Below are 25,860 nucleotides of genomic sequence, written 5' to 3'. Positions count from 1 at the left end.
ACTGTCATTCAATCCAGGACATTTTGTTTGGTTGAAACTCCAGCCCTACCGACAACGCTCCTTGCGCCACAAGGCTGCTCCGAAGCTGGCCCCTAAGTTCTATGGGCCCTACAAGGTTCTACGATGGATTGGCAGTGTGGCCTACCAGTTGGAATTGCCTAAGACCAGCCTGATTCATGATGTCCTCCACATCTCCTTGATGAAGCCATTTACGGGTGTTCCCCCGGACCAAGTTCCCTCCCTGCCACCCTTGAAAGATGGCAAGCTGGTCCCCCAACCTAAAGCTGTCACCCGCTCTCGTTTCAATCGTGGAATCCTTGAAGTCTTGGTGGAATGGTGTAATTTACCATCAACAGAAGCCACATGGATCCCATTGGCAGAGTTCCAAGCCACATATCCAGAGTTTGAGCTTGAGGACAAGCTCGTAGTCCAAGAGGGGGAGTAATGTTATGGATGCCTTCCTCGGGAAGACGTACCATCGCCACCGGCAGCAACAGGCACCTGACCCACCGCCAGCAGCAGCAGTGATTCAGTGATGCTCATCCTACCCATTTCGGCAACAACAACCTTATCTAGATTTGATTAGCTCATTTTGCTTGTTCTTATCTTATTGTTCTTATCTCTTATCTTATCTTGTTAGTAGCTTATTAGATTAGGATTAGCTTATCTTATCCTTAGTAAGATAGAATTGGAAGTCTCCCTATTCAGCTAGGAGACTCCCTTTGATTAGTACTCTTGTAATCTCCTATTTAAGGAGACCCCATTATTGAATGAGATATCGAATATTCAGTTGAAGAAGTGAGTTAGGAGAGTTGGTGATCTCTTGAACAAATCACCAGAGGCGCCAAGATAGGTTCATCAAGAGCAGGAAGGAACAAGGGAAAACAGGAGGATTTCCCCGTGGACCGACCCGTGACGAGATCCTATTCCTGGGCCCTCAACAGAGGGTCAGTGGAGAATCTTTTTGGGGTTGTGACTATTGTAAAGCTAGATGTGACCAATTATTTAGCGTGGTCTGAATCTATCAAGGTACATGTCTGTAGTAGAGGAAAATGGAGTTATATTACTGGGAGCAAGAAGAAACCGTAGGAAGATGATCTTACCTATGAAAGGTGGATGCAAGAAAACTATATAGTAGTGGGTTGGTTAGTGAATTCTATGCAATCACACATTAGTTAGCATTACCTATGGATAGAAACTGCAAAAGAAGTGTGGGATAGTGTCATAGACACATATTCCCAAAAGCTTAATGTTGCTTGGGCTTAGAAATTGAAGCATGATGTGAATAATCTTAGACAGGGGGAGAAGCCCTTAGTAGTCTACTTCTCTATGCTGAAATCTCTTTGGTAAGAGATTGTTTTGATGGAGACTGTTGTTTGGGGTTGCATAAAGGGTGCAGAAATATATAGGAGGTTGGCGGAGAGAAATTGGGTCTGAGAGTTCCTCATTGGACTCAACTCGGAGTATGATATTGTGAGGCATAATGTTTTAGCAAAGGATGAGGTGACTTTGTCTCAGGCATATGCTATGGTGAGTAGTGAGGAGAGTAGAAGACAGGTCCAGTATGTTGAGCCATAGGTTGATCACTATGCTAATGCGGTGATGAAGCCAAAGGTTAGCATTGGGAAGAAAGATGCTATCTGTGAATACTACAAGAAGCCTAAACACACTAAAAACACATGTTGGAAGCTGCATCTAGATGTTGTTTCTACAACATTCAAGAAAGAAAATGGTGGGAAAAGGGTTGAAACTAGAAAAGGTGGAAATGCAAATGTAGCCACCTTTTCACAAGGTGAACAAGGACAGGGTGGAGAGAAGTCAATGGGAGAACAACTTGCAGCCACTAAAGCTGAATATGAGAAGTATGGCTGAATCATTAGTCACTTGGAGTCCAGTGCTATAGCTCCTTCAGAGGCTGTTTCTTCCTCTACATGTGCTCACTCAGGTATTCGTGCCACTGCACATCATGCTTCTGTCTCATGTACTCATAAAACCCCTTGGATATTTGATTCTGGTGCTTCTAACCATATGACTAGTGTTTTACAGTTATTCACCTCTTACCAACTTTTTGGCCGGGGTAAGATATCCCTTGCTGATGGCTCCCTAGCCTCTATCATGGAAAAGGGAGATAGTAAGACCTCTAATGCCCTAACCTTATCATCTGTTCTTCATGTACCTAAACTTAATACCAATTTGATTTCAGTTAGTAATTTGACTAAATCCCTGAATTGCAGTGTGACATTTTTTCATTTATATTGTGTTTTTCAGGAATGGAATCTCAGAAGGTGATTGGGAGTGGCCATGAGACGAATGGGATCTATCTGTTACACATGCCTGAGTAGAGCCAAGTACAATTTAAGAGAACTGCATTTGTTTCAGAGTCCACTAGTCATATTATGTTATGTCATAGTCGTTTGGGTCATTTGTCATTTTTTTCATTGAGTCAGTTATTTCTAGAGTTATTTAAAGGAATTAGTCTATCATGCTTTCATTGTGAGTCTTATGGGTTCTCAAAGCATTGTAAGAGAACTTATCCTTCATGTAATAAAAGATCAACTATTCCTTTTAATATTGTTCACTATGATGTGTGGGGGCCTTACCATTTACCATGTATGGGTGGGTATAAATATTTCATCCTGTTTATTGATGATTTTTCACGATATACTTGGATTTACCTTATGCACTCTCGGGCTGAAGTGCCTAAACTTGTGCAACAGTTCCATGAACACATACTCTCTCGGTTTAATACTTGTATCAAAATATTCCGGTCAGACAATGCTAAGCAATATTTTGAGAGGACCTTACCTCCTATCTTGAAAAGTTTGGGGTTATTCATCAGAGTTCTTATGCCCGCACTCCACAACAAAATGGAGTAGCAGAGAGGAAAAACAGATACATTGTGGAAGTTGCAAGGAGCATTCTTTTTGCTACTCATGTTCCTGTGAAGTTTTGGGGTGATGCAGTTTTAACAACTACATACCTTATAAACCGCATGCCTTCTTGAGTCTTGGGGTTAAAATCTCCCTTTGGAGTCCTCTTTCCTGATGTTGAGATTTTCTCTGTTGCTTTGAGGGTTTTTGGTTGCACTTGTTATGTCCACATTCCCAGTTGCAAAAGACACAAATTTGACCCCAAGCTCAAAAGTGTTTCTTACTTGGTTATGCCTCCACACAGAAAGGGTACTGCTATTTTGATCCCATTAGTGGCACCCAGTTTGTTTCCATGGATGTCACATTTGCAAAGTTAGTTCTTTTTTATAGCCATCCTTTTGGGGGGGGGGAGATCTCTCGAGTTGTTTTTTTCATCCCTTCTTTTGACTACTCCAGTTGAATTTTTTGTCGAGCCCTTCATAGTTACCCCCATTCCCGTAGAGGGATCTTCTCTTTTGAGGTCTTCACTCTTGCACCTCCTCCCCCTCCTCATGCTAGTCCTTCGGTTGTTTCCACTCATCCTATTCTAAGGCAAGCATAGGTTGATCCCACACCTCCAATTGAGCCTTAGGCACTCCCGATTACTGAAGAGAGGACATGTCCATCACCTCCTCTACTAGCACCCTTGTTTCTAGACCTTGACCTACCCATCGCTTTAAGAAAATGTAATAGGAAATGTACAACTCATTGTATTTCCAAGCACCTTTCTTGCAACTTGTTGTCCCCATCCTACTATGCCTTTCTAGCCTCCATTTCCTCTCAGTCCATCCCAAAGTTTGTTTCAGAAGCCTTAGCCACACCAGATTGGAGGGATGCTATGAGTACTAAAATAGAAGCCCTTCATAGAAACAATACCTAGGATATTGTTGACTTGCCATCTGGGAAGGAACCTGTTGGGTGCATGTGGGTTTTCACTATCAAGTATCGTGCGGATGGGTCAATTGAGAGGTATAAGGCTTGGTTTGTTGCCAAGGGATATACCTAGGTATATGGGATAGATTACATTGAGACCTTTTCTTTAGTTGCTAAGATGACTTTGTTGAAAGTTTTTTCATCCTTAGTCGTGAGCTATGATTGGCCTCTATATCAATTTGATGTTAAGAATGCATTCCTGAATGATGATCTCATTGAAGAGGTATATATGTCCCTTCTTCCTGGTATATATGGCAAGGAAATGCTGGGTAAGGTGTGTAGATTGAAGAAATCACTTTATGGCTTGAAACAATCTCCACGTGCTTGGTTTGACAGGCTTAGGGCTTCTCTTGTTTAGCTTGGCTACACTCAGAATCAATCAAATCATACCCTTTTTGTTAAGAGAAAAGGCACTTTGGTGACATTCCTTATAGTTTATGTGGATGATATTGTGCTTACTGACAGTGATACAAAAGAAGTTAGTGCTCTCAAGAAGTTTCGCAGTTCTGAATTTGAAATTAAAGATTTAGGGGAGTTGCATTTTTTCCTAGGCATTGAGGTTGTTAGGTCCAAGGAAGGTATCTTTATTTCTCAGCGGAAGTATGTGCTAGACCTTCTTACTAAGATTGAAAAACTTGGTGCTAAACTTGCCTCTACCCCTATTGATGTGAATCCTAAACTCTCAGCTAATGATGGAGAACTTTTAGCTGACAGGGGAGTGTTTCAAAGATTACTGGGGAAACTTCTTTCTCTATGTATGACTTGTCCAGACATTTCATATGCAGTGAGTGTCATAAGCCAGTTCATGCATGCTCCTCGAGACACACATATGGATGCTGCAGAAAGGGTGTTATGCTACCTTAAGGGAACCCTCGGGAAGGGTATATTTTTTGCTAAACATGGACACATGAAGTTAGAAGCATATACAAATGCTGATTGGGCAGGAAATGTGGATGACAGGAGATCCACATCAGGATATTGTGCTATGGTAGCTAGAAATATTGTTTCTTGGAGAAGCAAAAAGTACCCAGTGGTTGCTAGATCTTCAGCTGAGGCAGAGTATAGAGCTATGGCCCATGGTGTTTTTGAGTTGTTATGACTTGGATCTCTCCTTAATGAGATGGGTGTTTCATGTGACAAGCCACTGATATTGTATTGTGATAACCAAGCTGCTATTAACATTGCTATACAGGGGATAGTGGCTTCAGGAGAGGTGTGCCTACCTTTCATTGCATCGGAAGAGCAGCTAGCGATTTTCTAACTAAGGGAGTCCCAAAGGCAAAGTTTCAATATTATGTAAGCAAGCTGGGCATGATTGAAATCTATGCTCAGCTTGAGGGGGAATGTAGTGAGAATGGGCCGAATGGGCCCTAGTGTTCTTTATTTCTTTTAAGTAGTGTTTAAAAGTTATGTTTCTTAGTTATGGGCCTTATAGGCCATCTTTTATTTTCTTTAATTATCTCTTTAGTGCTGGCCGCCCCATTAAGGGCATCCAAGTAATTGTACTCAGACTTAGAATTATTAATAAGAGTGATGAAAGGGGGCTAGAAAGAGTGGTTCTAATTCTTCTTTTCTCTCTTCCCTTCTTTTCTTCTTCCACAATCTATTGCTGGAACTTCTTTTCTTCTTCTTTCTCTTTCTCCCTTTTCTTCTTTTTTGCATTTTCTGAATTACTGTAGGTATAATTTTCAACTGTGAAGTCTGGCCAGGCCCAACCTGGGCCCGTACAGACCTGGTTGGAGGCTTATATTTCGGGCCTAGGATCTGGGCTGGTCTAGGCCTCAGCCCAGGCTATAGCCCTTATCATAAGTGATAATCCCAACTTGGTTCATGATCATCCCTTGTTTTATTATCTTAAAAATATAAACGGACTTTTAGAATAGCAGAGGATGCATATTCATAATTTATTAGTACTTTTCATATTGAATAAATAGAACATGATATTATAAAATAGTACAAAATATTAAATCACACAAACATATTATTAGTGCTTTCCCTATTTACCTTGCATTGTCTCTATTGGTTGTTTATAATGATATAATATCTTTAGTATGCTTAATTATGCTTCTTTTATTCTTCTTGAAGCATCAACAGAAATTTCTAAAAACTTTATGATGTTTCCAATGCTTTGACATGCCATTTTCAGCTTGCTTCTTACTTGTAAACAAAGACTTATAAAGTTTCTGTTGTTTTATTTTCTACTCAGCTTCTTTTTGAGCAAATTTAGGAATAAATTGATAAAACTGTTTTGATTTTTTATAGGTAGTTGATTCTTATGCATTGATTGGGGATGTATCTGGACTTGCGGAAAAGATACAGAGCTTTTTTATGCAAGAAGTTCTCTCAGAAACACATTCTGTTTTAAAGAATATTTTGTATGAGGTTTGTTCTTTTTAGCTTACTCTTGGTTCACGGTTTCTGTTATTATGTTATTTTCTTGTTTTTTACTGTGACAGTGATTTGTCCCAAAACTGTCAGAGTTTCAAATTAGGGAAAATATTTCTGGGTTGGATTTTGTCAGTGAAATTTTATATGTAATTTTTTGTCTTGGATAGATAAGAGGATAATGAAGTTTAATAGGACTATGCCATGTACAAAAGGATGCCAGTAAGGGAGAATAGTGGAGGCCCTCAAACACATCTACCGGTGACTGAAGAAAGTTATAATGGCTTGAATATAATTAGACCAGAAGAAACTGATAATGAAAGAACTACAGCTTTGGAGGATGCTCAGTTTTTTGAGAAGAACACAGTTCTGGAGTGGAAAGGCTCAACGAGAATTCTTCTTGCCCGTTTGACTCCAGGAAGGTTATTGCAGCAAATAGAAGACTTGAAAAACAAAAAAAGCATAGAAAAATATTGGTTTCAAGGGATTTTGCCAGACTAAAAAGGGGCCTCTTTGGGATTGGACCAAACAAGAAGTTGTTCAAGTTCAAGAAAACTGCAGGAAGACATTAGTAATTTTGTGTATCAAAGGCTGCAGTTTGTGAGTTAGTTGTGTTTTTTGGTTATTTTCGAGTTTAGATGTGTTTGGTGGGGTTTTGATATGGTATTTATCTTTGTTTGGCCTGAGTTTTTAGCTTGTCCTTAGGCTGGTTTTGGGATCTTTTGCAGTTGTGTGTGCTTTTGTTTTGTGGCATTTATGTGGGTTCTGGTTTTTTTTTTTTTGAAGAGTAAAAATATAATTTTATAGATAGAAAAAAAAGATACAACCCGAACATGGGTGTTAAGATTACACCTGAGCCAAATTATGAAACGGGGGATTTTTTTTGATAAATAATACCGCAACGGGAGATTACCAAGACACAAAAGCTAACAAAAAGAAAACAGGGACCTCTCTCTTCAAAAATTGTCTAGTCTTCAGGTTTAAATGCCTCATCACATCCCTCCTTCTCCTTATCCCCTGACCCTGGCCTAACCTCTAGACCTTCCTTTGTTGGGGTTGACGTAACATCCTATACTGCAGCTTGATGCTCCTCCCCCCTCCTTTCATCACCCTTCTTCTTCGATTCAAAAACTATTAGTTTCTTCTTCTTATTTACTCTTATATTTATTAGAGGGTCCTGCCCCAATCAATACATCTTTTAACCTTGAGAAATTCTTTGACACATGGACAAAATGAGACTTGTCTCTCTGGCTTTCTTCACCCCTTCTAGAGGTTCAATGTCTTCTTGTATACACGTCTTCTCCAACCTAAATGGACTCCAATCCTACTGACTGCGATTTCCACCTTTTGGAAATCCTCGCATTCTAAAGCCGAGTCAGAATTGTCGTCCTTGTCCAAGGCCTCTTTCGCAGCCTCAGCACAGCAAGACACAATTGGTCTATTGACGTCAACCCCTTCCTCACCAGCCCTACCTATTACTTCTTCCTTGTCCTCCCCTTCTCTTACTGACCCCTTCACCGCTTCTCCAGAACCCACCACCCTTCCCTGTGTCTGATTTTTTGAGCAAAAAACCCCTTGGTTCTCCTTCTCCAAATTCCTTTGTTGCCTTTGTTGTGACGAGATGGAAAAGAAGGAAGAAATGGAAGAAAGCTCTACTTCGAAATCACCAAAACAAAGAACATTACATGCTTGCTGACCAGAACTTGACTTCTCTTTCTTGGTTTGTAATTTTTGCTTCTTCTCTCCTCTTCTAGAGTGACCTCTGGTCACTCCCCTCTGTAATTTCTTTTTCCTTTTAATGAAAATTAGTCTATTACCAAAAACATGCATTGTACAAACAGACAAATTCTGGTTTGTGAAGAAAATCCATAAATTATGGAATCTAAGATTCTAGGTGGACTTTTGTGGTGAAATTTGATATGATGAAAGGTGATAAACATCTATTGGGGGCATCCAAATACGACACAACTGGATAGCACAATATAATGGAAATCACAACAAACCGAGAAAAAAATTTCTAGGTTTATGTATAAACTGATAAATAAACATACATGAATCAATTTTGGTCCTTCGGAGATATCAGTGGAAATCTTTTGTGGTGAAATTTGATATGATGAAAGGTGATAAACATCTATTGGGGGCATCCAAATACGACACAACTGGATTGCACAATATAATGGAAATCACAACAAACCGAGAAAAAAATTTCTAGGTTTATGTATAAACTGATAAATAAACATACATGAATCAATTTTGGTCCTTTGGAGATATCAGTGGAAATCTTTTGATGAAGAACTTGTGAGCTGTTTATGGGCTATGGCTGTAATTGCTGCTTGAAAGTAGAGAGAAAACATGTAATCACTCAACGGGCATCAAGAATTGGTCTAGGGCATGAGATAACATGTAGATTGTAGAGAAATCATTCAAATATCATTCAACTTGTTTTCAACTCTAAACATATCTCTCTCTCTCTCTCTATATATATATATAGACACTATAGGGGTTGTGAAACAGGATTCATGTAGCCAACCCCCGGGACAAGGCTTAGATGAGGATACTAGAACTAGGAAAAGTGAAAGTGACAGAATTGCCATTATTGTAAGAAAACTGAATAACTTCAAAACTACTTAACTGTAGATATGAAAATTTAAACACAACTAAACTATGACTAGACAAATAAAACTATTACGCTGTATCCCATATTTATGTAAAATAACTAAAGTATCTAAAGATACAAAAGTACATAAAAAATCCAGAAAATTGCAAATTTGACTCTTTGGATCATTGTCTTTATTGTTGGACTTTGTTAATATGTTTCACTTGTATATTGTGGTTTCTTTTAGTGCTACAGTTACTAGGATTCTTCATATCTGATTAATTTTTGCAGGATCGGATATGGCGTAGCATTCAGAAGATTAGGTGTCTTTCTTATACTTCAGCTACCATTTATGCTTTTCTTTTGTTAACTTATACTTGCGTTTTCTTGAAAATTGTTTCTTTGAACTTGTTAGTTTGCAATATGTACACAATTTATTTTTTATTGTTCTGCCAGTCATTATTTTTTTTTGCATGTTAATTTATTTTCTTTTCAGCTTGTACTTTTCATTGCTTTTGATCTGTGAAGAAAACTGAAGAGAGGAGAGCTTGAGAGTTCAGCAATGAGGGTCTGAGAATGAGAGTTTCGAACCTACCTTCTCTCAGCACCCTAACATTCTTTTATTAAGATATATTTGAATAATTACAAGGAGGCCCTTAGGTGGGCAAGAATTTACAAAGAACTTAATATAGACAGGATGGGCCCAGAATAAGGCCCATTACAGAAAAGAAACATAAATAACAAGAAAGAATAAATAACCTATGGGCCATTCGGCCCATCTTCTCTACACTCCCCTTCAAGTTGAGCATAGATGTCAATCATGCCAAGCTTGCTGGTATCATGCTGAAGTTTTGCCTTGGGAATGCCTTTGGTGAGAAAATCTGCCAACTGTCCTATAGATGTGATAAAAGGAAGACACACTTCACCCGAAGAGATCCTTTCCCTAATGAAGTGTCGATCAACTTCAATATGTTTGGTTCTATCATGTTGCACTGGGTTGTGAGCAATGTTGATGGCAGCCTGGTTATCACAGTACAACATCATTGGCTTGTCATATTCAACTCAAAGTTCTTCCATCAATGATTTTAGCCATAATAATTCAGATACTCCATGTGCCATGGCCCTGTATTTTGCTTCAGCAGAGGACCGAGCAACAACCGTTTGTTTCTTATTTCTCCAAGAAACAACATTGCTAGCCACCAAGCTGCAATACCTAGAAGTAGACCTTCTGTCATCAATGTTTCCGGCCCAGTCAACATCGGTGTAGGCTTCAAGTTTCATATGACCATACTTGGAAAATAGAATACCTTTTCCTGGGTAGCCCTTCAAATAACATAGGATTCTCTCTGCTGTTGCCATATGAGTGTCTCGGGGAGCATGCATGAATTGGCTAATGCAACTGACTACATATGCAATATCTGGCCGAGTCATGCATAGATACAAAAGTTTCCCAAGAAGTCACTGAAAGATTCTTTTGTCTTCTAACAATGTCCCTTCTGAGGCTGAGAGTTTATGACTAATATCAATAGGAGTAGCAACTGGTCTAGCACCCATCTTTCCAGTCTCGGAGAGCAAGTCAAGAACATACTTTCTTTGGGAGATAAGAATCCCATCCTTGGATCGAGCCACTTCTATACCAAGAAAGTATCTCAAGTCCCCAAAATCTTTAATCTCAAACTTTGTATGGAGAAAAGATTTTAGATCATGAATTCCTGAAACATCATTACCAGTCACTACAATATCATCTACATACACAATGAGGTATACTGCCAGAGGTCCACTCCTCTTCACAAAAAGAGTATGATCGGACTGTGTCTGTACATAACCAAAGTTAACAAGTGCTATTCTAAATCTCTCAAATCATGCTCTAGGGGATTGTTTTAGTCCATAATGAGATTTCTTCAGCCTGCATACCTTCCCTTTCATATCAGTTCCATATATCCCTGGAGGAAGAGACATATAAACCTCGTCATGTAATTCACCATTCAGAAATGCATTCTTCACATCCAATTGATAAAGGGGCCAGTCAAAGTGAGCAGCTAAAGATAGAAGAACCCTCACAGATGTCATCTTGGCAATAGGTGCAAAGGTCTCTAAATAATCAATCCCATATGTCTGTGTATAGCCTTTTGCAACCAGCCTGGCCTTGTACCTTTAAATAGTGCCATCAACTTGGTATTTGATAGTAAACACCCACTTGCAATCGACTGGATCCTTCACTTCAGGCAAATCCACCACTTCCCATGTGTCATTCTTGTATAGGGCATCAATTTTAGATCTCATAGCATCCCTCAACTCTGGAATCTTAAAAGTTTCTGACACAGACCTGGGAATAGGATGAGAAGCAACAGAAGAGAGATAGGCAAAGTATGGAGGTGAAAGCAAACTATAAGAAAGGTGCTTGGAAATGCAGTGTGTAGTGCACTTTCGTTTTCTTTTCTTAACAGCAATGGGAATATCAAGGTCAGGGAAGGATGAATCCAAAGATGCTGAAACAGTACCTGTTGTCTATTCTGTGATTGGAAGTGTATGAGGCTCATGTGTTGTAGGAGAAACAACCTGCACATTTCTGGATCTTTGCCTTTGATACACCTTGGGATTGAGGATAGGACGAGGAGGTAGAGTACTGGGACAAGGAGAAATGAACGACTGATCCACCCTTGATGCATTTGAAGGAGAAGCAGACACATCCAGAGACTCAACAATGACAGGAAGAGGAAGAGCAAACACCTGTGACAAATCCTCCCCCTGTGGACAATGTCCTTCTGGAGAGGAACCATAAAAGGGGGAAAGCTAATCAAAGGTGACATCCATTGAGACATACTGATTGCTAGACTTTGGATCTAAACAACAATAACCCTTCTGTGTGGGGGAATAACCAAGGAAGATACACTTTTGAGCTTCGGGTTCAAATTTATGCCTTTGGACACTTGGAACATGCACATAACAAGTGCAGCCAATGACATGAATAGGAACAGGAAAAAGGTCTTTGTCTGGATGAAGAAGATTGAAGGGAGACTTAAACCTCAAAACCCTGGATGGCATACGGTTTATAAGATAGGTAGCAGTAAGAACAACATCACCCCAAAACCTGGTAGGAACATGTGAGGCAAATAAGATACTTTTTGCAACTTCAACAATATGCCTATTTTTCCTCTCAACAACCCCATTCTGTTCTGGGGTCCTGGTATCAAATTGGGTTAAAACAAATTCATGGAACTATCTTACAAGTCTTGGAACTTCATCGGGAATATCCAAGTGAATCGAGAAAAATCATCAATAAACAAGATAAATAATTTATAGCCACCCATGGAAGGTAAGTTGTAAGGCCCCCACACATCAGAGTGCACAATATTAAAAGGAAAAGAAGATCTTTTATTACTCAAAGGATAATTGTTTCTACAATGCTTTGACATTTCACAAGACTCACAATGAATACTAGACAAACTAATTCCCTTAAACAGTTTAGGGAAAAGATGAATCAAGGCAGAAAAAGACAAATGACCAAAACGACGATGGCACAACATAATCCGACTAACAGACTCCAAAGAAACAGATCGAAGAGCAGCATTCCCAAGATGATCAGTGCATTGTTCTGGGGTATCAAGCAGGTATATTCCGTTCGCCTCATGGCCACTCCCAATCACCTTCTCAGACTCTAGATCTTGAAAAACACAGTAAGAAGAAAAGAAGGTTATACAACAGTTTAGTGACTTGGTTAAACTGTTTATAGACAACAAATTTGTATTTAGTTTAGGTACATGAAGGGCAGAAGGTAGGAACAAGGAATCCGTAGCCTTGTTGGTTCCTTTACCAGAGATAAGGGCAAGTGAACCATCAACTAAAGTGATTTTATCATGTCCAGGGAGCAAGTCATATGAAACAAATAGGGTAGAAAGATTGATCATATGGTCAGAAGCACCTGAGTCAATAATCAAAGGGATCTTGAGATTCTGAAGTGGTAGCATGATTGGCAGAAGCCCTTATACCTGAATGAGCAAATGCTGAAGCAGTAGAAGAATTGCCTGAAGGGTTGGAAGAAGAGGTCACATCACTCAGCTGACTGATCATCTTCCCAAACTTTTCATATTCTGCTCTCATGGCTGCCAACTGTGCAGAAGCAGACATTTCTTCACTATCTAGCCCGGTAGCTACATTTGCATTTCCTGATCTTTTACTATCATACTTTTTCTGAAACCGACTAGGAACAAGATTAGGATGTAGTTTGCAGCACTTATCTTTGGTGTGCTTTGATTTCTTGCAGTACTCACATATAACTTCTTTCTTTCCTATGCCACCAGAAGTTCCAGCATTCCCTTTGGTTTTAATCCCCATATTGGCAAAGTGATCATTCATATCAGCCCCTTGAACCTGAACAACCCTTCTGCTCTTTTCACTATTCACCAATGCATAGGCTTGTGACAAAGAGACACATTCCTTGGAAAGAATATTCCGTTTTGTGATGTCATATTCTGGGTTTAGTCCAGTTAAGAATTCAAATACCCTGTTCCTTTCAACCAATTTTCAATAGGTCTTTGCATCATTGGTGGTTTCCCAAGGTACACTTTCTATTAGGTCAATCTCTTGCCATAAGGACTTCAGGGTTGAGAAATATACAACAAGAGGTTTCTCCCCTTGTCTTAAATTCTTTACATCTCAATTTATATGCCCGGGCCACATTGAGTTTTTGTGAATAGGTTTCCGCAACACTGTCCCAAATTTCTTTTGCTGAATTCATCCATAGGTAGTGTTGGCTGATTTGCGGCTGCATTGAGTTCACAAGCCACCCAACGACAGTGTAATTTTCTTGCATCCACTTTCCGTAGGATGGATCATCTTCTGGGGGAGCTTACTCTCGGAAATGAATCCCTACTTTCCTCTACTACAAACATGAATCTTTACTGATTGTGACCATGCCAGATAATTAGTTCCATCTAGTTTAACTGTGGTCACATTCAATAAGGAATCATTTGGAGTTCCCTGAACCAGTCTATATTCAGCACCACTTTTGTTTTCTAACTCTGAGGAGTACATCATGTAAACACTTTAAACAGATTTAAGCCGACCACAAGAAGACAATATACTGAGTTCAGCTTTCAAGAAGTAATAAGAAACTCCTAGGCACTGTGCACTCAGCCAAGAAGAGTAAATTCAATCGGTATTGCTGAACAGGCCTTTTCACAAACACAATGTGGGCAATAGAGACAGTTCCACTGTCAAGGAAGAGAAAAGACCCCAAAAAACAGTTCGTACAACCCCTTAAAACAGCCAAAATATGAGTAACAATACACAACCTTGTTACAAAGATGTTTCGGCAGGTTTTAACAGTCCAAGAAGAAGAGAAAAAACAGCCCAGAAATTTCTGGGTTAAACCAGATTTAATGTAGTCAAAGGTAGTACAGAACAGCTAGGGTTTTCGGACACTTCAACAGTCCAAACACAGTCGAAGATAATACAGAACAACCAGAAACTGAGCACAACTTACAGTTCGAGCTTCAACAGTCCAAACACAGTCGAGCTTCAAAAACAGAACAACCAGTCCAAACACAGTCGAGCTTCAATAGTCCAAACACAATCGAACTTCAGAGCAGAAAACTGATTACAACTTACAGTTCGAGCTTCAACAATCCAAACACAGTCGAGCTTCAAAAAACAGAACCGAGCTGTTCCCCTTCTTCTTCCCCCTTTTTTTTTTGTCTGATTCTTCCTGGCCACCGAACCCCTTCCCCAAGAGTTTCTAGTCTTGGGCTCGTCCACTGACCTCCAAGAATCAGGCAGTATGTGACTAAGCTTCCAGCCCTATGATATTCAAGTTCAGATACGCTTTGATACCATGAAGAAAACTGAAGAGAGGAGAGCTTGAGAGTTCAGCAATGAGGGTCTGAGAATGAGAGTTTCGAACCTACCTTCTCTCAGCACCCTAACATTTTTTTATTTAGATATATTTGAATAATTACAAGGAGGCCCTTAGGTGGGCAAGAATTTACAAAGAACTTAATATAGACAGGATGGGCCCAGAATAAGGCCCATTACAGAAAAGAAACATAAATAACAAGAAAGAATAAATAACCTATGGGCCATTCGGCCCATCTTCTCTACAATCTGTAACAATAAATTTCTGTATTGTTGTGAAGGAAAGAGTACAACATTGAATTTTACTTTTGTTTTTGTTTTTGTTTTTGTCATTGCATACATGACACTTTTGTTCTAATGAACGTTATTGACATAGAGGTTGTAGATGTGAAAAATGATATAATAATGGATACCTGTACAATGGTGCTGTATCATGCTGGATTCTTTGGTTCTTAGTTTAAATTCCGTATTCTATACTTTATCCAACTGAGTCTTTGCCTAATCTGGGTAACATAGTACAACTGTGCTAGGGAGGTGTACATTGAACTACATTTAAAAATGAATTATCAAAACTTTACAGGATGCTGCTTCCGGAGTAAGATTGGTATTTATGGAATATTTACAGGATGTTGCTTCAGGAGTAGCAAAAACTTCTCCTCCTCCTCCCACACTACTACTACTACTACTACTACTACTACTACTACTACTACTACTATTACAAGGCACCCCCTTGTCTCCTAGTCTCACGTTGGCACCTTGAAAACTATGCTCCTAGTATAGGTTAATGCTATTTTTTTCTAGTTAGGGAGGTTTATTTCAGTGGTGATAAGCGCATGTGCCTGGAAGTCTAAAATGGATTTTTTATCCATTCTGTCGTGTTTTTTTTTGGGATGTGGATATTGGAGGAAGTACCATCGTAAATTGTTTCAGATGATGATTATAGAAAAATAAAACATTTCTTATATGAATTTGGGTGGAGGTCTTGTTTCTATACAGTTATTATCATAATCATCATCCATGCCTTATTTCAACTATATGGGGTCAGCTACATGAAACCTGTTTTGCTAATTTGTTCTATTTAAAGCGATATCCACTATCATATTAGTAGTGCTTACTTAAATCATTTCTTACTACATCTACCCATGTCCTTTTTGGTCTACCCCTACCTCTTCTAGCCCCTTCAACATTGATGTGGACAGAAAAACAAGTTACATGCAGCATTTCAAATGTACAACAATAATCACAAGTAATACCAAGTTGAAAACAATAAACAAGTTGGATTTTTAGGGATTTCAGACCTGAACCTGAAGTAGAACTCCTCTTCGAATAGTTATGTTACATTAAAAATGGCATCAAGTTGACCTCTTGTGCGGACATGCAGCGATAGAGGGATTGGAAGGTGCCGAAATGGGTTGACTCCTCAAAACCCAAGCTCTCAATACTTGAAAATCCTAGCTGGGGCTGAGCTACATCTCAAACAAGAGAGAGAACCAAAAAGACCCCTACAGAAAGAACCCCCTTCCCTTTTATAAGATTCAATGGCTTGTTAGAGAAGGCAATTAAAGTATTTACACATAAGCCCATAGAATGTTTCCCTTTCACAAACAACTCCTTAAGAACAAAATTAGCTTCAAAAACCCCCAAAAGATAACTTTTGTTACAAAAGACCCAAGAGACAAAAGTCAACAGTTGTGCACCCAACTGCCCCTGGCCAGAATCCGAATTATAAATGATGAAAATACCCCTGGGCCCAAATGTGAACAAAGCTACCCAAAAAGCAACAATTTGGGATCCTATCACAAAAAAAAAAAACATGCAAATACAAAATATGGCTTCATCAAACATTTTTTTTTTTTTGGAAAAAGTAAGGTAAATTTATTAGAAAAACTTGGAGATACAAGTAGAAACCTGCCAAAGACATGGCAGGAATGGGGACACCCCCCATTACAAACACCAAATCGACTAAGATCTCAACAATTGGAATACATTTAAATGTTTGAATTCTGGAGGGACAGAAACCCAGGACATCAATTTGCTGACTGCCGCCTGCCTTATCTCCTCTGGACTTTTCACTTTTTGGTTAAATATTCTGCTGTTTCTCTCAGACCAAATGGCCCAGAGCACTGCTGCCGGGATAGTACTCCAGATTAGCTTCCCTTTTCTCTTTAAATTGCTGATCTTCCAACTGCAGAGCACATCCTTTACAGATTCTGGCATGACCCAACAAATCCCTGCAGCCTGTAAGAAATGGTCCCACACCTGGGCGGCAATCGGGCAGTGAATACAAAGATGATCAGTAGTCTCTGGGTGTGATTCACAAAGAGCACAAGAGTCATCAGGGATCTGCAAGCCTCTTCTTTCTAGGTTGGTTCTGGACAGGTATTTATTTAAAGCCATAGTCCAGACAAGGAAATTCACTTTTGAGGGGCTAATTGAATTCCAAATCTGCTTAGATGGAAAATCCCCCACTACAGTTTTACTACTGAATCTACTGGCCATTGATTTTACTGAGAAGCTACCCTCTTTAGACCAATTCCAAGTCCACTGGTCATCCTGATTACAGTCAATCCTTTGAGCTTGTAAAATTTCCAACAATCTCATAACTTCTTCCTCTTCCAAATCAAAAAGGCTTCTTCTGAACTGTGGAACCCAGGTCACCTCATTACCCGAGAATGTGTAAGAGTCAGCAATGAAATCATTCTGATTGGTGGCACACTGAAAAAGAAAGGGGAATCTTCAGCCAAAGGGTGGTCTAACCACCAAGGTCCTTCCAGAATCTGATTCTGTCTCCTCCGCCTATTTTGAAGCTTAAACCCTCTCTAAACAAGGGAAAATATCTCATTATGCCTTTCCATAAGTAGAAGTTCAGAACTGTTATCAGTCTTGAACCCTAATGGATTTCAGGATCGAAAATAAGAAGAAATGTAAGAGGAAAGAAGAGGAAGAGGGAGGAGAAGCAGTAGAACACAAGAGTTGAAAGGAGGAGCAGAAACTTAATGTTCTGCTGCCGCCACTTTAATTAATATTTATAGGTTATGCTCATTACATGGAAAGGACAGATCTGCCCTTAGTCTTTACATAACAAACAAATCAAAATAAGACTGAAATAACAAGTAACAAATAACAAGTGAAACAACTAAATAACCAATAGCTAACCCTAGGAAGACTAGAACACCTTCTACCCTACAAGTACAGTGGGACCGTAGCTGTGGGGCCCACATCAGTGTTTTCTACACTCCCCCTCAAGTTGGGAATAAATGTTTATCATTCCCAACTTGGATAGATCCGCCTCTAGCTTCTTCCGTGGTACAACTTTGGTGAGGATATCTGCCAGCTGCATGTTGGAGGTGATGTATGGGAGGCACACTTCTTGTGATGAGACCCTCTCTCATACAAAGTGTCGATCAACTTCAATATGTTTAGTTCTGTCATGCTGCACCGGGTTGTGTGCTATATTAATAGCCGCTTGATTATCACATTACAACATCAGGGGCTTCTTATACTCAATACCCAACTCCTCAGGAAGTGATCTCAGCCAAAGAATTTCGGCCACTCCATTAGCCATTGACCCATACTCAGCTTCAGCACTGGATCGGGAGACAACACTTTGTTTCTTACTCCTCCAAGAGACCAGGTTACCTCCCACAAGAGCACAATATCCAGAGGTAGACCTTCTGTCATCAACACTCCCAGCCCAATCGACATCCGTATAGACTTCCACCTTCATGTGGTCATTGTTCTTGAATAGTATACCTCTACCCGAGCATCTCTTCAAGTATGCTAGTATTCTTTCTACTGCTAGAAGGTGCGTGGTTCTAGGAGAATGCATGTACTGACTGACAACATTAACGACATAACTGATATCTGGCCGAGTGAGGTATAGATATAGGAGCTTTCCCACTAACCGCTGGAACATAACTTTGTCTTCAAGCAGCTCCCCACTCTTTGCACTAATCCTGTGGTTCTGTTCAATGGGTGTATCTGCAGGTTTGACACCCAACTTTCCAGTTTCAGCCAATAGATCTAAAACATATTTCCTTTGAGAGACAAAGATCCCCTGTTTAGATCTAGCAACCTCAATACCCATAAAATACCGTAGTGTACCCAGATCTTTCACCTCAAACTCTTGATGAAGGAACTGTTTGAGGGACTCAATCTCATGGTTGTCATTTCCTGTCACCACAATATCATCAACATATACTGCAAGTAGTGTCAGTGACGAATCCACCCTCTTGATGAACAGTGTATGATCTGACTGGGCCTGTACATAACCGAACTTCCTAAGGGCTAGTATGAATTTGTCGAATTAAGCTCTAGGTGACTGTTCCAAACCATACAATGCCTTATTGAGCCGACAGACCTTCTTACTTGCCTCTGTATCATCGAATCCAGGAGGCAACTGCATGTAAACCTCTTCCTGCAAGTCCCCATTCAGGAAGGCATTCTTAACATCCATTTGGTACAAAGGCCAAGTGTAGCTTGCTGCAAAAGATAATAGAGCCTGAATGGTGGTCATCTTGGCTACCGGGGCAAATGTCTCCAAGTAATCTATACCATAAGTCTGAGTGAACCCTTTTGCAACTAGCTGAGATTTGTACCTCTCAATGGAACCATTCGCATTGTGCTTCACAGTAAATACCCACTTGCATCCAACTGGTTTCTTTTTTTTTGGGCAAGCCAACTAGCTCCCAGGTATTATTTTTCAACAGGGCATCCATTTCAACTTGCATTGCACCTCTCCACTCCGAGATTGATAGGGCTTCTTGCACTGTTCTCGGAATAGGGACATCAGCAACGGAGGTGAGATAGGACCTGTAGGAGGGAGATAGGCGATCATAGGACAAAAACTGGGAGATGCAGTGGGCTGTAGATGTGGTGCAATGCCGTTTTCCCTTACGGAGTGTATTGGGAAGGTCAAGGTCATCAGTAGAGGGTGAGGTAGCAACAATGGAAGGAGTCTCTGTGGGCCCTGGAACTGTAATATCTGGACTTGGAGCCGTATAAGAGGTTGGAGCTGGTCGGGACTGCTGATTACCGTGATCAACCTGCCTGCATCGCCTGTGATAGACTCTCAACTCCCGATCCCTCTGACCATCCTCGCTACTGCAGCCCTCATCACCAACTAGAATAGGTAAGGGAACAACCCCAAAAGTATTTACCCTGTCCTCACTGCACTCTCCCTGAAGAAAAGGACCCAAATCTCCACGCTCACTACTCTCCCCTTGAGGAGAGACCTAAGAATAGTAGGGTGTCTCCTCAAAGAAAGTGACATCCATGAATACAAACTTCTTCCCTGAGACAGGATCATAACAACAATAACCCTTTTGCGTTTGTGCATAACCAAGAAATATGCATTTGGAGGCCTTGGGTTCAAATTTGGAGTGATGGGGACCGAGAAGCTGAACAAAACAGGTACAACCAAATGTTTTGAGGGGAATAGTGAACAACTCCTCATTGGGGTATAGAAGGGAAAAATGAGGTTTTATATCAAGAACCCAGGAAGGAATCCGATTAATAAGATATACCGCTGTAAGGAAAGCATCACCCCAGAAGCGAATAGGGACATTGGAGGTAAACATAATACTTCTAGCCACCTCCAAGATGTGCCTATTCTTCCTTTCTGGAACCCCATTCTGCTGAGGTGTATGAGGGCAAGTGCTCTGGTGGATAACCCCATGATTAAGGAGGTATGATGCCAATGGCTTAGCAAAGTATTCCTTTGCGTTATCATATCTAAGTACTTTGATCCTGGCATCAAACTAGGTTATGATCATTTGGTGGAAGTTTTGGGTCAGGGCAGGCACCTCATCTCGTGAACGCATAAGATAAACCCAAGAAAACCGGGTGTGGTCATCAACAAATAACAAAAAATATCTGTACGCACCCATAGAAGGAATGTGATATGGCCCCCGAACATTAGTATGCACAATATCAAAAGAACTATTACTCCTTTTATTACTCAATGAATAAGAGTTTCTACAATGTTTAGCAAACTCACAACTTTCACACTTCAACTGAGATGACTCAATAGACTCAAACAAAGTAGGAAACAGACTCTTCAAGGACCGTAAAGATAAATGACCCAATCGGTTATGCCAAAGCATAACCGGACTCACAACCTGAGAAACAAGTAACTTCTTATCCACTGACTCTTCCCGACGAGATCTCTCCCCGAGCAGATAGATCCCATTCGTCTCACGGCCAGTCCCATTCACCTTCTTCGTCTCCAGGTCCTGAAAAACACATCGGTCAAGAAAGAAAGTTACTGAGCAGTTCAAATGTTTGGTGATACTACTAATGGAAAGGAGGTTAGTATCCAGTTTAGGAACATGCGAGACAGAGGACAAGGATATAGTATTCGACAGTTTGATGTCACCCTTGCCAGAAATAGGGACAAGAGAGCCATCAGCTATAGATACTTTATCCCTACCAGAAGATAAGTAATAAGTAGTAAACAAAGAGGGCAAGCTAGTCATATGGTCGGATGCACCTGAATCTATTACCTAACAAGGTTCAGTAGTACCTGGAGCGGAGGCATGGTAGGTTGAGGCTCGAGTACCTTAGTGTGCAAAGGCCGATGTGGCCGGGGCTGACGATGACTGCGGTAACTGAGCTGAACTGCCAATTTCCTTCTTCAATTGTATTAGAGCAGCCCAAACTGCAACTAAGGTCTCTAATGGTGTGCCTCTTGTGCCTGAGGAGGATGCTGAATCAGTAGTCATAGCCACATGAGCATTACCCGTTTTATTTCTCAACTTTGCCGGGACCAAATGTGGATGCAGCTTCCAACATGTTTCTTTTGTGTGTTTAGGTTTTTTGCAATGCTCACACACCACATCCCTTTTACTTCATTCTTTCTGTCCCTCTCTGAATCACCCTCTGTTTTGGGTTTGACAGCTACCAAGGCAGGTGTAAGCGGCTGAAGTTGCATCATGACTTTCCTCCTGATCCCTTCACCGTGCACTAAGGAGTATGCCTGAGAGAGGGTCACACTATCTCTGGTCAAAATCTGCTGCCTCACAATATCATATTCTGAATTCAGTCCTGCTAGGAACTCAAACACTCTGTTTGTCTCAATGTGCTTTCTATGTATCTGAGCAACGTTGGGACTCTCCCACTCAAGAGCATCTAAGTGATCAATCTCATGCCACAGGGACTTCAAGGTAGAGAAGTAGACCGACACCGGTTTCTCTCATTGTTTAAGGGAATTCACCTCACATTTCAATTCATATGCTTTGGCAACATTAAGGGGTTGGGAGTAAGTCTCTTTCATCACATCCCATATCTCCTTGGTTGTCTTTGTCCATAAGTAATTTTGGTTGGTATGGGGCTGCATAGCATTACAGAGCCATGCCATAACCAAGTAGTTTTCTTGGACCCACTTGTATACATAGGGTCTCCCTTGGATGGTTCTGCCACATCTCCCAAGTGATACCCTACTTTGCCCCTTCCCCCAATAGCCATCATGGCTGATTGGGCCCATTCCAAATAGTTTGATCCATTAAACTTTACAGTTGTAATTTGAAAACCTGTCTCAGAACCACCATTATAACTACTGTTCCCAAAACTGCATTCTGCCTGATTCTTAAACTCCATTTTGGTCAAGAACCAGAAGTCTCAAAATTAGGGTTACTACAGTCAAAACCAGCTCTAGGACTACCAACCACAATCACAAAATCAGTATAGAACCAATTTGTACTCATAGTAGATGTGCATGAAACATGTATAAAACTGATCTGAAATCAATAACCACACACAGCAGCAACAATCCGAACTGTTTTCACCCCTTTAGAAGTGTTCGAAACCCCAAAAGAAAACTGAAAAACAGTTTGAAGAACAATCTGATATGTTGAAGCCAATTTGAGGTTTTAATCAGTCCTAAAATGCACACTCCAGACAGTACCGTACGGATAAGGTTTGTATTAGGGTTAATATGAAACCCTAAAATTGATCAATGTTGAGGAGAACTATTAGGGTTTGCCGCAGGGATAAGATCACAAGGTTCAGTCCGATACTAGGGTTTACCGTAGGGATAAGACAAAACCCTAGAGAATAGAGAGATAAAACCCTAGAGTGGTTCGACCACCCTTACTGGATAGGTCCAACCTATCTTCTCTGATATTACTTCTCTCAGAAAATAAAAGACTTACAATAGGATGCAGTTCGCTGCCTACCAAGGTTACCCGAACCCTAGCCTTCTCTGATTCTTCCTGATCACCAACTCGTTTCAACTGTGGCACTTCTTCAAACAGCTTCTAATCCTCTGGAGATCTCCAAGAACCAGTCAACGAACTCTGCTTTCGCAGCTTCCAGCCTTAGATGGTTCTCATGTGGTCGGCTGGACTAGACTCACATGAGAAACCCTAGCTCTGATACCAAGTAGAAGTTCAGGACTGTTATCAGTCTTGAACCCTAATGGATTTCGGGATCGAAAATAAGAAGAAAGGTGAGTGGAAAGAAGAGGAAGAGGGAGGAGAAACAGTAGAACACAAGAGTTGAAAGGAGGAGCAGAAGCTTAATGTTCTGCTGCTGCCACTTTAATTAATATTTATAGGTTATGCTCATTACATGGAAAGGACACCTTCTACCCTACAACCGAAACAACTAAATAACCAATAGCTAACCCTAGGAAGACTAGAACACCTTCTACCCTACAAGTACTGTGGGACCATAGCTGTGGGGCCCACATCAGTTTTCTCTACACCATAAAGAGCAGCCCCAATTAGGAAGTGGGTATCTCGATCTCCAGTTTCCCCAATCTACCCCAAACTTGGCGGCTATTAGGCTTCTCCACCAAGCTCCCCTTTCTGTTGCAAATCTCCAAATCTATTTACTAAGAAGAGCCGAATTAGTCACCTTGATTTTGCTTAAACCCAGTCCCCATTCTTCCATAGGAAAACATATTTGATCCCAGTTGACAAGATGAATCTTCTTTTCTTCCTCCCAACCCCTCCACAAGAAATTACTTTGGAGAGTCTCTAGTCTCTTTGCCACTTTTTCTGGGACAGGGAAAAGGGAAAGAAAATAATTAGGAAGATTTGAAAGGGCACTTTTTAAAAGGGTTACTCTTCCTCCAAAAGACGGATATTTTGCCTTCCAAGAGGAGAGCTTTTATTTTTTTTCCAATATTTCAATTACCAGGTCCCAAATGGCTGAAGAAGAACATTTAGCTCCCAAGGGCAGTCCCAAATATTTAACAGGAAGCTGTTCCACCCGACAAGCCATTAATTTGGTGCATTCCTCCAAATTAGGAACCTGACCCACTGGGATAATTTGGCTTTTATTAAGGTTGAGTTTCAGACCTGTTACTACTTCAAACCAGATAAGAATCTCTAATAAGTTTTCTAACTGCTCCTGAGATGCATCTATGAAACATAAGGTGTCATCAACAAATTGGAGGATGTTGACTTTTTCCTCCCTTGGGGAAATTGCAAACCCTTCCCACAACCAGATTCAGCTGCCTTCTGACTGAAGAGAGATAGGATTTCAGTAATACAAATAAGGAGCAGAGGAGAAAGGGGATCTCCTTGCCTAAGCCCTCTGGAGCTCTCAAAGAAACCTGCTGATTATCCGTTTATCAGGATGGAAAATTTTGGGGAAGACACAGACTTTCATCCAGGCCTCATCAAACATGTAACAAATCACTTTTTCTAATTGGAGCTGTTGATGGTCTTCTATTGCTCTATACACATGACCAAACCATCTTAGTCTACTTTCTTTCATTTTATCACCTATTTAGCTACTCCTAGGTACCTAGGAATGACTTCATTCCTGTTCCTATCGTTTCTAGTTTTAACATTTATCCATTTTAGCATTCACATTTTTTTCCACACTCATTTTTTGGATATCTTGTTTATTGACTGCCCAACACTCTGCTCCTTACAACACAGCTGGCCTTGCAACTGCCTTACAGAAATTTTCTTTTAATCAAAGTGGTATGTGCATGTCACATAGACCCCTCCATTTTGCCCATCCTGCTCTATAGTATAAAATCATTTTTTTTTTTTTTTGTGTAAGGATAAAGATTTTGAGACCCAAACATGGACTTGTTTGGGCTTGACTCGAGGGGATTGGCACAATGGCGACTCATAGAATCAAGAATGCAAGATGCTTTACATCACATTAGCTATTTGAAGTAATGCAATTGAGGAAAAAAAATTGTGGGTTTTACATGCTTGAAAATGTTTTATATGTTTGGTTTTATTTTTAAATTTTAATTTGAATATGTTTTACAGGATGTTTATGTATTTTAATTTTAGATAATAGGTTTTTTAAATATTTGTTTTGAAATTTAAGTTTATGTTTTTATTAATATTATGTTAATTTTCTTTAAATTTTTTACATTTTTTGATTTTCTTTTTTTGTATTTTTATGCCTTGTTTCGAAAAGGCATGCACCTTGCCTTGCGTCTTGCGTTTATTTTATTGCACTTTTAAACAACTGGCTGGAGGAAAAGTTTAACATGATGTTTAAAGAGTTTCATAGGGACAAAGTGTTGGAGAGGATGGTTAGTGCTACTTTTATTTCCTTGATCCCAAAAAAGGATGGTGCTGTAGAATTGAAGGATTTTAGGCCAATAGGCTTGATTAGCAGTCTGTATAAATTGTTAGCCAAGGTGTTATTGAAGAGACTTACAAAAGTGTTGCATGAGGTGGTGGGTGTATCCCAGTCCCAAATGTCTTTTGTGGAGGGTAGACAGATCCTAGATGGAGTTTTAGTGGCAAGTAAATGTATAGATTCGAGATTGAGGAGTGGAAGGCCGGGCTTGGTTTGTAAGATTGATACTGAGAAAGCCTATGATCATGTGTAATGGGTTTTTTTAGAAGAGATTCAATGATTTATGGGATTTGGAGAGAAATGGAGAAGTTGGTTGTTTGCATGAATGTCCACAGTTTCTTTCTCAATCCTTAAATGGAATGTCTTTAGAGTTCTTCCAAGCATCAAGAGGTCTTAGGCAATGGAGCCCAATTTCTCTTATGCTCTTTGTGCTGGTCATGGAGATGTTGGATTTGCTGTTGGGGAAGACTAGTCAGTTGGGTTTGATTGAAAGTTTCAAGGTGGGCAGAGATGGGCCATGTATCTCCCATTTGCAGTACGCAGATGATACCTTCATTTTTCTGGTTGCATCAGTGGACCAGGTTCTAAATTTGAGAGCAATTCTAGCAAATTTTGAGTTTCTAATAG

General features: G+C 40.2%; 1 protein-coding gene across 2 annotated transcripts in view; it reads left to right on the top strand.

Moving 5' to 3' along the window:
* LOC148870990 (coiled-coil protein) overlaps window positions 1-25,860 on the top strand; it is a 109,959-nt gene that overhangs the window by 31,976 nt on the left and 52,123 nt on the right. For both annotated transcript variants that reach the window (XM_088971157.1, XM_088971159.1), the window contains exons 10-11: window positions 6,105-6,224; window positions 9,115-9,146. In XM_088971157.1, coding sequence (XP_088827283.1) covers window positions 6,105-6,224; window positions 9,115-9,146 — 152 coding nt within the window. The remainder of the gene's footprint in view (window positions 1-6,104; window positions 6,225-9,114; window positions 9,147-25,860) is intronic.

The sequence above is a fragment of the Nelumbo lutea genome, chromosome 2 (assembly GCF_056320005.1).
Source record: "Nelumbo lutea isolate HS-2025 chromosome 2, American lotus-T2T, whole genome shotgun sequence".
In the NCBI taxonomy this organism is placed as follows: Eukaryota; Viridiplantae; Streptophyta; class Magnoliopsida; order Proteales; family Nelumbonaceae; genus Nelumbo; species Nelumbo lutea.
Note: the sequence above shows the minus strand (reverse complement) of the source record. Positions and strands in the feature narration are given on the sequence as shown.